The 12,132-nt window shown below is 40.0% G+C and overlaps 1 protein-coding gene across 2 annotated transcripts; it reads left to right on the top strand.

The window, feature by feature from the left end:
- The first annotated feature begins 2,729 nt into the window (after positions 1-2,729).
- atxn1b (ataxin 1b) lies at positions 2,730-11,803 on the top strand. 2 transcript variants are annotated; one of them, XM_079468794.1, is made up of 4 exons: positions 2,733-3,041; positions 5,559-7,635; positions 7,788-7,901; positions 8,790-9,713. In XM_079468794.1, exons 2-4 carry the CDS (start codon positions 5,755-5,757, stop codon positions 8,826-8,828), a joined length of 2,034 nt encoding a protein of 677 aa, XP_079324920.1. In that variant the 5' UTR covers positions 2,733-3,041; positions 5,559-5,754; the 3' UTR covers positions 8,829-9,713. The 2 variants fall into 2 exon arrangements, with proteins under 2 accessions (XP_079324919.1, XP_079324920.1); XM_079468793.1 differs by having other exon boundaries at positions 2,730-3,041; positions 7,788-11,803.
- The last annotated feature ends 329 nt before the right edge of the window (positions 11,804-12,132 follow it).

The following is a 12,132-nucleotide window of genomic DNA, read 5'->3' on the forward strand; positions in this document are numbered from 1 at the left end:
TTCAAGCAGTTCTTGCAAATTGGTGACACTGTGGGGATTTCCAAACCAATGTAATTTGTGATTCCACTTTGCTGAAGTCCCCCCAGTCAAGAAACTATGAGGTGGTGCTGTCTTTCAAACGGACAGGGCATAGAAATAGTTTTCTTTCACATGGACCTTTCAATCTGTCTATCTTCATCTTTTCCTGTTTTACTGTAACTGTAAACTCAAAGCTGACCAGGGCTGGGTTTCCCGAAACCGTCGTATCACTACGTTCTTAAGAATATGTCTATACCGCTCTTAAGATATATAACTTAATAATAATGTAGCATTAAGGAGGTTTCGGGAATTTCTTTTCTTAATAGCAACATAAACGTATGTCTTACAAATGTAAACAAACAAAAACACTTCTTTTTACAATTTATTTCGTTGTTATATATGGAAGCCAGTGTACGACTGTTTAAAGTTGAAATGTCCAATGAGCTGCTACATCATATCGCTGTTGTCCTTCTGAAACCTCATTATGTATCTTGATTATGGATTATGGATCCACATGATGGATTTTGACTTTTTGTCATAAATCATTATTATCAGTCACCCTTTATGTTTGTCACTGGGATTTGGCAATTTAAAAAAAAAGTATTAAAAAGTCTACAATTGAATCATTTAAAAAGTAGGTTTTTTTCATTTTCTGAAAAACAGCGAATCCAACCATCTGAGGTTTCTGAAGGATAGTGACGGTATGCAAAAAGTCTCTTAAACACATCTTATATGTTATATGCTTGTGTCCACTGCAGAGAGTTTATATCTCACCACATGACCTGGGCTCCCTCTTTGTACATATTGGGACATGTTTGGACTTGTCTCACTTATCTCTGAGAAGTTTGGGGAAAGCTTGGAGGATGTTCAGTGTGAAGAAGGAACAGGTGCTGTGTATTTAATTCAGCTCACCAAAAAGTAATTATGAAACTGTGCTATATTTGTTCCTGTGGGGTTTTGGAAATGTGATTGTGAGACTGTGAGAAGAAAGTGGACCTGGTGATTGATCATTGTAAGTCTATTTTCTTTGTCAATAGATCACAAGTGCAGAATTATTTACGAGTGTGACACAGAATAGATTTGGGGGACTTAACTGTTCTTACTTTGTAGTTGGTGGTCTGTTTAATCTGAGTTTTATGAAGGCAGAAAGTGAAAGCAGAAACTAAAAAGCAAAGACTAGCAGCCGGAACATGGTTCTTTCATCTCATCTCTCTCGTGACTGATTAATGCAATATCTCACCAAACAGTAACATAGCAACCCGCCCAAAATCTCCTGCTATGTGGAGGAATGGAAATGTCAAAGACTGTATCTTTGCAAGGATTTGTAGGGTTTAGATATTGAGCCATCTCAGCTAAGACTGTCAGTGACTGTTTCTGAAATAAAAATAATGAATACAGTTGTCTCTGTTTTTGCCTCATAGTCTCATTTTTTTTTAGGATTGATCTATTTCTGACTACCTGTAGATGTTCAAATGTGCAAGATCGTTGTTATACGAACGTTGGTAGCCAAAATACTTCTATTGTATGGACAAGAAAATCAAAAATGAGACATTCCTCAAAGTATCTTCTTTTCTGTTTCACAGTTGAAAGAGTCATATATATTTTTTAACAGCATGAGGGTGAATAAATGATAACAGAATTTTACATTTCGGTTTAACTATCCCTTTAAAATTAGATTATTTTTGTGAGTGAATGACACATACTGAACCATGATTTGGCTAATATCTGCTGAGTTTTTGAAGTGAGCTTTTTTTGGCTATGGGCCTGTGGCTTGGCAAACACATTCAATTTGGTACAGAGATCTACTCAGATAGAGAGAGGAGAGAGAGAGAGAGAGAGAGAGAGAGAGAGAGTAAACTAGCAGGCTAATATTAGAGGTTACACATTGCTGATGGAGTTTTCATGTTTCCAGCATTTCTCCTTGTTGACAAGCACGTGTTTTCAACACAGTGTTTTTCGGTCTCCCCAAAGGTTGTGCATGCAGATAACATTTTTGTATGCTTGTGTTAGAATGAGAGTGAGCACGACGGAGAGCGTGATGTCTATTTGTACACGGGTCCCCCTTAGGGTGTTACAACTGCTTTGCATGCGTAATCTAGCATGCAAAGGCCTGGTTTGTGATTATGTAAGGGTATGGATGTTTGTTTGTCCGTGAATAATCTGTGTTTTGTTTATTTGAAAATAGTCTCCGAATAGTAAGTATAGAGGGCTTTATATGTCTATATCAGAGAAGTGTATTGGTGTCGAGGAGGTTATCTGAGGCAAGGCCTGTATGCAAATGTGCTTACTCTCACATCACACGTAATGGTGGGAAGGCAGATATGGGCAAATTCGTTTTCCTTTGAGAGGAAATAATTAGTCCTTGAGAGAGAGACAACACGCTGCATGTCAGAAAACCTTTGCATATATTTATGTATATATTTTATTTTTTGCTGTTTTCTACGAGTGTGTTGTGGTAAATGTGAGCCGGCTCTTGTATTGTGCAATCCAAGTGTGTTTGCCTCGTTGCTCAAAATGTTTCTTCCTCTCTCCTTCAACCTCTCTCTCTCTCTCTCTCTCTCTCTCTCTCTCCATGTGTGCGTAGTCTGGGCGCCCTGCCAAGTGGAGTGTGTTTTTTGAATGAATACCTGATGAGGCTGCTGAGGCTGACTGGGGGGGGAGGAGCCGTGCTCTCCAGAGCACTGTGTGTGTATGTGCGTGTGTGAGGAGCAAGAGAGGGTGGGAGAGCGAGAGAGAGCTGGCAGTCTATTTGCCTTGCATAACATACGCTATAGCTCTCACACGTAGGGCTAGTGAAACAGCACAGACAAGGGGACTTCCTTTACCCTCAGCCCTGCGAGCGATCATCAAAGGAAGCAGAGGAGAGTCCGGACGGGAGGAACACTGGACATGGAAGCAAATCTTAATCAGAGGATTGTGTGTGTGACCTGATAGCAGAGCTAAACCTGGACAAAGGACAGCTTGCCAGTGGGTAGAGTGAGTTACACTTATAGTGCAGAGAGAGAGAGAGTTGTTAAAGAAAGGTAAGGCTCATATTAAAGATAGGAAATCATTACATGGAATATGTGCTTATGTTCACTTCTACATACTATTTTCAGCCATTATGTGAATGTGTTCCCGTGATTATTATAGGTATCTACAGTCATCATGCATTGCAGAAATAGTTGCACACTATGTCCAATTATGTGTAAATGTGTCATTCTGTATAATGTGCTATTTTGCTTATAGGGAGAGAGAGAGCAGAGAAACAGGCTTTAGTCATTGTAAAGGCAGCAACAGCTCTGTTTGGATTCATGTCTAGCTTAGGACTCCCTAGACTGCCTCTTAAAGGGACAGGTGCCTGTTTTAAAGGTCGTAAAGTGCAGCGAGGAGCTTCTTGCAGACAGTACTACAGTGACGAATAAAAATTATTCAGCATGTTTTTTAAGGTCATTAATATGAGTATTTAATTTGAGAGCTTCAATGTTTGTATCTGTGGACGTAATCGTCAGTTTTCTCCGGTTCGCTCTGAGATGACATCATTGAAAAGGTGTCACAGCACCCTGTGAGTGTTTTTATGTTCCTGCATTAACGTTGATATACCGCACATGGAATTAACTTTATTGTGCATAGAAAACATATTATTAATATTACAGCACAGGGTTATTCAGTCATCGGTTTGTGTCAACAAGACATCATCTGTTAAATGTATTTTTGTGGGTGTGTTTATTCATATGACTGTGTTGTGTATTGATCCCATCTAAACTGCATTGGGCCTGCGGAGCATAAGATCGACTGTTAAAAGAACTATATGGATACTTCAGGTTGTTAATCTTTCTGGCTACTCACACTATGAGGGGGGGGGGGGCTTTGCAATAGAAAATCCATCTGTGCTTGACATGGACTATAGATCTATGACACTGGATAGGTCGCTAGCAGAAATAAAACAGAAATGAGCAGCATTGTGTGTGAGCAGCGGTATTGGCTTGGAGAAGTAGTTTGGGTTAATTATTTTGAATTGCTGTGGATTTCACCAGACAAATACAGCATCTAGTGCGACAGGCTTCATGCATACATAATGTGTGTAAATAAAGCATTTGTGAAATGCTCTTACTTTCTATCTGAAGTACCACTATACATAAACATATGATATATTCAGCAAACTGTTTACTAATGGCAAGTGCTGTAGGACACATTAGAAACACAAATGCCAGTGCAAATAATAAATTCAAGATTTTATGTTTTATTGTGATAGTGACATTGTGCTGTGTTTTGCGAGTTGCCATCCTATTAAAACAATTATTATTAGGTTATTGGCAAACAATAAAATCTGTCTGCATTTTCAGTGTTTATAATTTTCATCTGGTTTAAACCCAATAATATTGCAACATTTCATAAGCATGTTTCTTACTGTTGCTTCTGAATGCATGGAATGATATAGCTGAATGAAACAATATGTATGTACAGAGTATGTACAATAATTCTATTGTTCTCTCATACGTGCGCTCTCTGCACCAAATCACATATGCATAAGTGTGTGTTAGTCCAAGGGATATGCTGATGATGTTCGCGTGTATTGTGCTCTGTGTACAATAGACCGAGCCATTTAATGGTTGTGTGTGGTGTAAGCTGTAGCAGAGGAAAGTAGGACAGTGATTGGTGCAGATCTACTGTGGTGAAGATATATCTCCCTCCCTCTTTCTCTCTCTCTCTCTTGCTCTTCCTTCTCCACCGTTATACTCTAACTCAATAACCACGTTTGCTTGCAGGCAGAGCTCAATGTGGGTCAGGAGAGCCAGTGTTTTCTATCTCTCTCACTGTCTGTCTATGTCTGTCTCTCTCGCTTCCTTTGTCTTTTTTGTGTCAACACACTCTCGCCTCATGCTAACCTCATACATGTATATGGATTTATATGGAAACATTATGAGCTTGATCCATTTAGAGTTTTTGAATTTGCATTAGATGATGCAGACATGCTCATTGTATGAGTCCGTGAGGAAACCTATTTCAATATATTTAGCTTTTGATCAAATAGTGTCAGCATGAGTATGAGCAAATGAGTATTGTTGCAGGATCAAAATGAGATGTTTTCTTTCTAAATGCATAAATGGTGGTTTACGTTGCCCATCCATAGAAAATCAAAAGGAGGTCTGTCATATATTCCTGTAGGTTTATCAGAGGGGTCATGGTTTGGTCGTGTTAGCCGGGCAAGTTGGCCTCTGCTGGTAGATGACGTTATTACACCATAGTGCTTCCAAAAAGCATATTCTTCATTGACAACAATCAGTGGTTTATTTTGATGAAATGTTGTAATTTCATTATATTTAAGCAGATGTTGTGGGAGAGAAAGATTTTTAAGGGCATTTAAAAGCAAGACTCAAAACAAAAGAGACATTTATCTTCCTATATTTTCTATAGACAAAAGAGTCATACACAGATTTTAAACTACATGAGGGTGAATGAATGATGATAGAATTTTCATTTTGGGGAACTGATGTATCTCTTTAAGGTAAGAATATTATTTGCTGTGTAACTGTTGTGTTTCTGTCTGTCCGGTGCAGGTTAGGACCAATAACCCCAAAAGATGATTCCACATGAAGCCCCTGGATTACTTTATCAGAAGAGACATGACAATGGCCAAGAGTGTGATCAATCAGGAGCAAAGCTGTAGAATAATGAAAATCTTGACAACTGAATTCTACTTTAACACATCCTGATCAAGACGTGTCATTAAAATACGGGAAAAGCTCCAAGACCATGAAGTCTAACCAGGAGCGCAGTAATGAGTGCCTTCCGCCAAAGAAGCGGGAGATCCTAGCTCTAGAAGAGAAGCAGGTGCTGGTGTCAGCTGCTGTAAGTGAGAGCCAGAGTGGAGAGAATTTGGCTTGGCTAGCTAGCGTTGCTACCATGGCTAGCATGGCCCACGTCCCCCACAATGCAGGCAGTGACAGTGCTGAGCCTGACAGCCCCACACCATCAAATAAACCACTCACGGTGGTGACAGAATATCCTCCAACGACTACATCTGCTGGGTTTTCAATCTCTTCCAGTAGCTCCACATACAGAGGAGTCTTTTCTGGGCCTACGGTGCTAACAGCCAATCCTACTGTTCTCTCCACTAGCCTTCCTCAAACCATAGGCTCCGTCCAGTATACACAACTTCCCCCCAATCTCCAGCTCATAGGCCCCTATACAAGTTACATTTCTTCTCAGATTGTACCATCCACAACCAGTCCAATACAGCCACGGAGGACACCCCACGAGGTCTTGGCTACCACAGCTGTCATCTCCCAAGCTTCCAGCATCGAATCACACGGTCAACATGTAATTTCCACTGTACCAAATGTTTCACATAGTCAATGCATCCAGGTGGAGAGTGCCCCACTGGGTTTAACAGTTTCTTCCCCTACTGCTCAGTTGCCCCATCAAATCCATCCACACTCTGCTGTTCTTTCCCCTCATGGCTTGGCTCTCGCACCCTCTCAAGTGGTGCTACACTACACGGATGGCTTCATTGCAAAGCAACCAGACTCCCATCCCAGAGAGCTGCAGAATGGTGCCCTTGGAGAGTTTACTATGGTCAAAAACACTACTACTATGGCCAAAAGAATCTCCAGCCAACAAGAGGCTGACCAGAACCACAAGCAAAATCACAACTTCGGCCTCCAGACCCAAGCTCAGGTTCTGCTCCCGGCAGACTACAGCTCTCATGACAGAGCAGGGCTGCAGACATCTGTGATGTTGGTATCCAGTAGCCACCTTGCAGCAAGCAGTAACTCAGAGCTCCGAAGCATTTTGGGTAAAGAGCATTCATCTTTGCAGCTTACTGAGAGAGGAGGCTTCTGCCTAGGCAAGCAGATAACCAGAGTGTCTGCTCTTGCATCCTCAGATCACCAGGTATCTCCAGCCTCCACAATCTCCTCGCACACTTTCCTACAGGCTCCTCACAACACTCCTCAACAGGAGCTCCCAACCAGCCTTTACTCTGCCACGCAGCTCCCAATTATTGGCTACATAACTAGTCCTGCTAGTGGGGCCCAGCAAGCAGTGGCTGGTTACCAGACCAACCTGCCCCAGCACGTGGTGATCTCAGGCAGCCCTTCCCTGCTCATTCCAGTCAGTGCTACTAACATCAATCCATCTGCCGCTGAACCCGAGGTAACCCGCTGTTCTGTCATCCCCAGCCTAGCCAATGCATCAACAGCTCTGCATCAGTCCTTCATCAATACATCCCCACCTGCAGCCGCAGTCCTGTCTAATGGCAAAGACAACACAGGGTCTGATGCAAGTCATGCACCCTGTATCATTCAAAGTCCGACCCAAATACAGTTGCCTGTTCTTTCAGCAAATGTAGTGGGATCTCCAGTTCCCATAACACCTCCAGCATCCACGAGTCCTCACAGCTCTCCGTCATCACCATCAGCAGGCCTTCCACCGTTTTTCATGAAGGGCTCTATTATCCAATTGGCAGATGGCGAGCTGAAGCGTGTGGAGGATCTGCGGACAGAGGACTTTGTACAGAGCGCAGAGGTGAGCGGAGAACTGAAAATCGACTCTAGCACTGTGGAGCGCATAGAGTGCAGCCGAACACCCAATGCTGTTATCATACAATTCTCAGTGGGGGAAAACAAGGCACAGGTGAGTCAGTTTTCTTTTAGTCCTGATGCTTTTTGAGACAAGATATTTTTGTAGAACTTGGCACAAGTAATCCTAAGCTCATGGGTTTGTTTCCCATAGAATTCACTTTAAGAAGTGAAGTTTATTAAACATGTTTTGTTTTTTCATTTTAGGTGTGTGTAGAAGTACTGCTGGAATATCCTTTCTTTGTGTTTGGTCAAGGTTGGTCGTCTTGTTGCCCTGACCGCACTACCCAGTTGCTAGCGCTGTCTTGTGCCAAACTCTCTGTGGGTGATGTTTGTATCTCTCTCACTCTTAAAAGCTTAAAAAACACCATTCAAAAGAAAGATTACTTTTCAGACTCTGTGATGAAACACAACAGCACTCATGTAAAAGCAGCCAAAAGCAATGGGCCAACTTATGATAGACCAACCCAGATGGAGAGTCGTAACAGGGGATGTAAACTTACATCAGGAGAGGAGAACAGTTTTACAGGAACACTGACCGAGGCTTTTAACCCTGGAAACGTTTTGACACTCTCAAACAATGGTGGCGTAAGCCTTCAGACAATGGTGAACAACCAGGACCAGGCAGTAAAGACATACACATCTGGTGCTGACAGAGCAGTTAGCCGCAAGAGGAGATGGTCTGCCCCAGAAAGAGGGGAAGTGACAAAGTCACAGGAGGACCCTCAGATTTTACCCAAATTTTCCTTTCTCACACACCAGCTAAAGGTCAGCATTGAGGGCCACTCCAGAACAGGTTCCTGAGGGGCCTCTGAACTGGGTTGAGCAAATGGGTCACTTACAACCAAGACATACAATTATAGCCTTACTCAACTAATCCAGACTTCAAGTGATGACAGTTTTGATTAATTGAATAAAGTATGTTTGCTTGGTGTCCAAGAAAATGCTTTGCTTCAACTACACAGAGACCCACAAAACATTCCCCATTACTGCCATAGACCCACAATCAAACAGAGACAAGATTCACATTTTGATTTCCTGTGACACTCGTATCCAGGTTACTGTAATGCTCATTTTACACTAGAATGTGTGTGATTATTGGAGTTGTCAAACTTTTTTAATCAGCTTTACAATTTTGGGTTGTTGATTTTAGGTTTGTGAGTATAATATAGTTAAATTTTCTCAGCCTGCTGTGTGTTTTGTGTTTAGTCTCTTGTTAGGTATCATAATCAGGGCCTTACTGGATGAGGACTGTTACGAGGATTGGTGGCAAAAGGGTAACAGTGAGATAAATTATTTGTGTGAGTATGATCATGAGCGATGAGTATTATTTTCTTGACAGAAGGCACCTTCCAATTGTTACCGTCCCCAATAGACCAAGCTCAAGTACAGCACGAATATTCAACATTGAATGTTCAATGATTTAGTATGGTTTGAATTCAACAGTTATTAGTCTTCTAGATATGCAATACTGAGCTTTCACATACCTCATATATGCATTTAACACATTGCCCAAGTAGAAGGCTTGATCAAATCTGTGATTTCAGTTGTGAGTGAGAAAGCCTTTGATAAATCTTCACATCGTCAATATGGCAATGTGAAGAGAAGTTTCCACTCAAGTCAGAATATTAGCACTGTCAAGAAAGGGAAGGGAAGTGAATGAATTACTGGATGGATGGAAAAATTCCCACCTCTGTTTTGTTACTATAGTGACAGACAGTTTTGAGTGCCGGTAGTCATTTTGTGCATTACACCATTCTAAGTGAAATGCGCTGCTCATTTAGATATTTTTTTTAAGTATTTTGGGCCTTTCTTAATACAGCTGCAATAATGAACTCTCTCTTTAGGACACAACAAAAAATATTTTGGTAGCATCCTTTAGTATTGAAATCTGACCTGTTTTAGAAATCATTCAGATCAAATGCACAGTAAAATTTAACAGTACACTTGTATGTTCTGTTTCATGGTATGTAAATCTCAAGATTTCTTTGAAATAGGATAAAAGAGCCTGTGAAGTAGGTGGAAGAACAGTCTGTACACTATGTTGTACTCTTGTCAATATTTCTACCGTTGAAAATAGGTTGAATATACATTTCTAAATGTTTTTAGTGGACAAAATAAAGTCACAACCTCATATTTGTTTGTATCAAAGTTTCTCTATCAGCCTAATGTAGGTCATTGTAAGATTTGACAGTATTACACATTTTGGTTTCTTTACACTTAGCAGTGTGTCAAGAGTGGTATAAAATGCTTCACTGTACCCACCCACAGAGTTATTCTAAATAAAAACAAACAAACAAACAAACAAACGTGACAACCCAAAAGCTGAATGTTAAATAACTATTTTAATCTATTTTCTTTACTTTTTGATCTTTGCTGTGCTGTTCATATTAAACAAGAAATTAATTGAATACATTCGCAATTAAAGATAAGGTTAAAAACTATTTTAAATAATGGATATAATTGCTATATTATATTCCATAAATATAATTAAAAGCCTTATGGAATTGTTTTCAAATGCTTTTTGTGCATGAAACAACTTTTCTGACTGCTTAATACATTTAAGTGCTGTTATACAGTCAGAAAAAGTATTTGAATACATATATTTTTTGCAATTTGCACAAGTAGATTATATTATATTAAAGTAGATTAAAGCCAATGTATATGTATGGAGACTTCATATTGCCAGCTCTGTGGTTCATCTAAATGCTATACATTCTGTTATGTGTGGTTGTCAGCAGAAGTCACATAAAGGCATTGTTGTGTGTCAAGAGTAACATTCAGATGGAATCACAATAGACCTCATATAGTAGAAGTTATGCTCGATTGCACATTCATTCCTATTTGGATAGGTTTATGCACTTTTGAAGAGAGAGGACAAGGAAAGAGAGACATTAAAGGGATGGTTGATCAGCAACCAGCATTTACATGCAGCTACAATATGTTCAATGCAGTCTATTGAAATGGTGATATTAGTAAGGCAGTAAAAAGCTCAGCGTTATGATTATGATTAGACTAGAAACCATTACAAAAGTGTCTGTGTGTCTGGATTGTTCTTTGCTTCATATGTAGCATTGTTCTCTCTCTCTTTTCCCTTGGTAGCTATTTACATTTAAATCTCTGTGGAGAACTTCATTGAAAATAGTCCGGTATTTTTTAATTTTTCAACCTGACTTGAAGGCATAAAGGCATTGTTTCTCTAGGCTACATCAAATATATTATTAAGATAAATGTCAACCACTTGAAGGCATAAAGGCTTCAGTCAAACTGCATTCTCAGGTTGAGAAACTGGCCCAATGACTGTTTTTGTTCCTGTATTCATTTTTGCAAGAACCATTCAGAGTTACGAATGAAACTGAGCTGGAGTTCACTTTGCCCCAGTGCTGTGATTCATGGAAACTAACTGGATGACTATTGCTCCCTCTACAGCCCATCACTGTACATGCACCCAATGTATAAAAAAGCATGACAAGTTGTGAATGTAGCTCATGTGCTTGCTTCTAAAATGTGTTTGTATGGAAAATGCAACATTCTGTTGTATGTACAAGGCTGGGCATCAACAACATGGCTTTTAAAAAAAGAATATATATCCAAAGACAGTCCGAATTTTGCCGTATGTATAGGCATATGGCTCTATGATGTATAGCCAGGAATAGTTCTAGCAATAGCAAAAGGCCTCATTATGGGTTGGGAGACCAAACTTGACGTCTAAAGATTGACCTACACAGAACACATGCAGTCACTGATCTTGTTGTTTCCGTTTTGAATATTGTCGTTCTGGGGTAGATCTTTTACCTTCCGTTAAACCTCAATCACCAGAGTGACACCTTAAAAAATAGCACATAACTGATTTCTCGTTTTCTTAAATATATTCAGTGTAAAGTACTATATTTGTGTGACTCGTTGTACCTGTGATATTTTTCTCATTCTTTGGAAAGCTCCTTTTGTACAAACTGACAAAAAGCAATGATGACAAAAGTTAACCTCAACTTTTCTAACTGTGCTGTGTTTATGTGAACAGAGCATCCAGGACTGTTCCGTGGAGTCAGTGGTCATTACTTTGGTGGTGCTTGCAAGTTTTGTAGTTAGAGCTGTTTTAATTTTTATGAAATGGAAGGGAACATGATTGGACTTGACTTTTGGCAAATATGTCCAGTTCAATGACTTCCTGTATAGTTCAAATCTATTGTATCTGTATAATCACTCGAATAAAATACTGTGCCAATTTTAGCTGCCTCTTTCATTTGATGCACCACGACTTGACTTTGGATGATATGGATATATACTTAAATCATCCAATCTCGCAGATAAGATTCTGCTCGAACCCTGACATGCTGATTATACAATTTGTATTCATCCTTTATACATGCACATAAAGGCAAAAATGCCTAAAGGTTGACAGAGTGACTCAATAAAATGACTGCCCCATGTCACAGTGATAGAATCGAGCATAAAGATAAGAGCACTCCTGAGACAATAACCTACTGGCAGACTAATGTCTTACATAAACCCCCAGCCAACACTCTTTGACAACCACTGAACACACATTCTC

This window comes from Barbatula barbatula, assembly GCF_947034865.1.
Source record: "Barbatula barbatula genome assembly, chromosome: 12".
NCBI classification, from domain to species: Eukaryota; Metazoa; Chordata; class Actinopteri; order Cypriniformes; family Nemacheilidae; genus Barbatula; species Barbatula barbatula.

What these genes read in the sequence shown, in the direction of transcription:
- atxn1b (XM_079468793.1), top strand. Translation starts at nt 5,755, where the DNA reads ATGAAGTCTAACCAGGAGCGCAGTAATGAGTGCCTTCCGCCAAAGAAG. An exon ending in TGGGGGAAAACAAGGCACAG is followed by an intron (nt 7,636 to 7,787) that starts GTGAGTCAGTTT and finishes TTTTCATTTTAG; the next exon opens with GTGTGTGTAGAAGTACTGCT.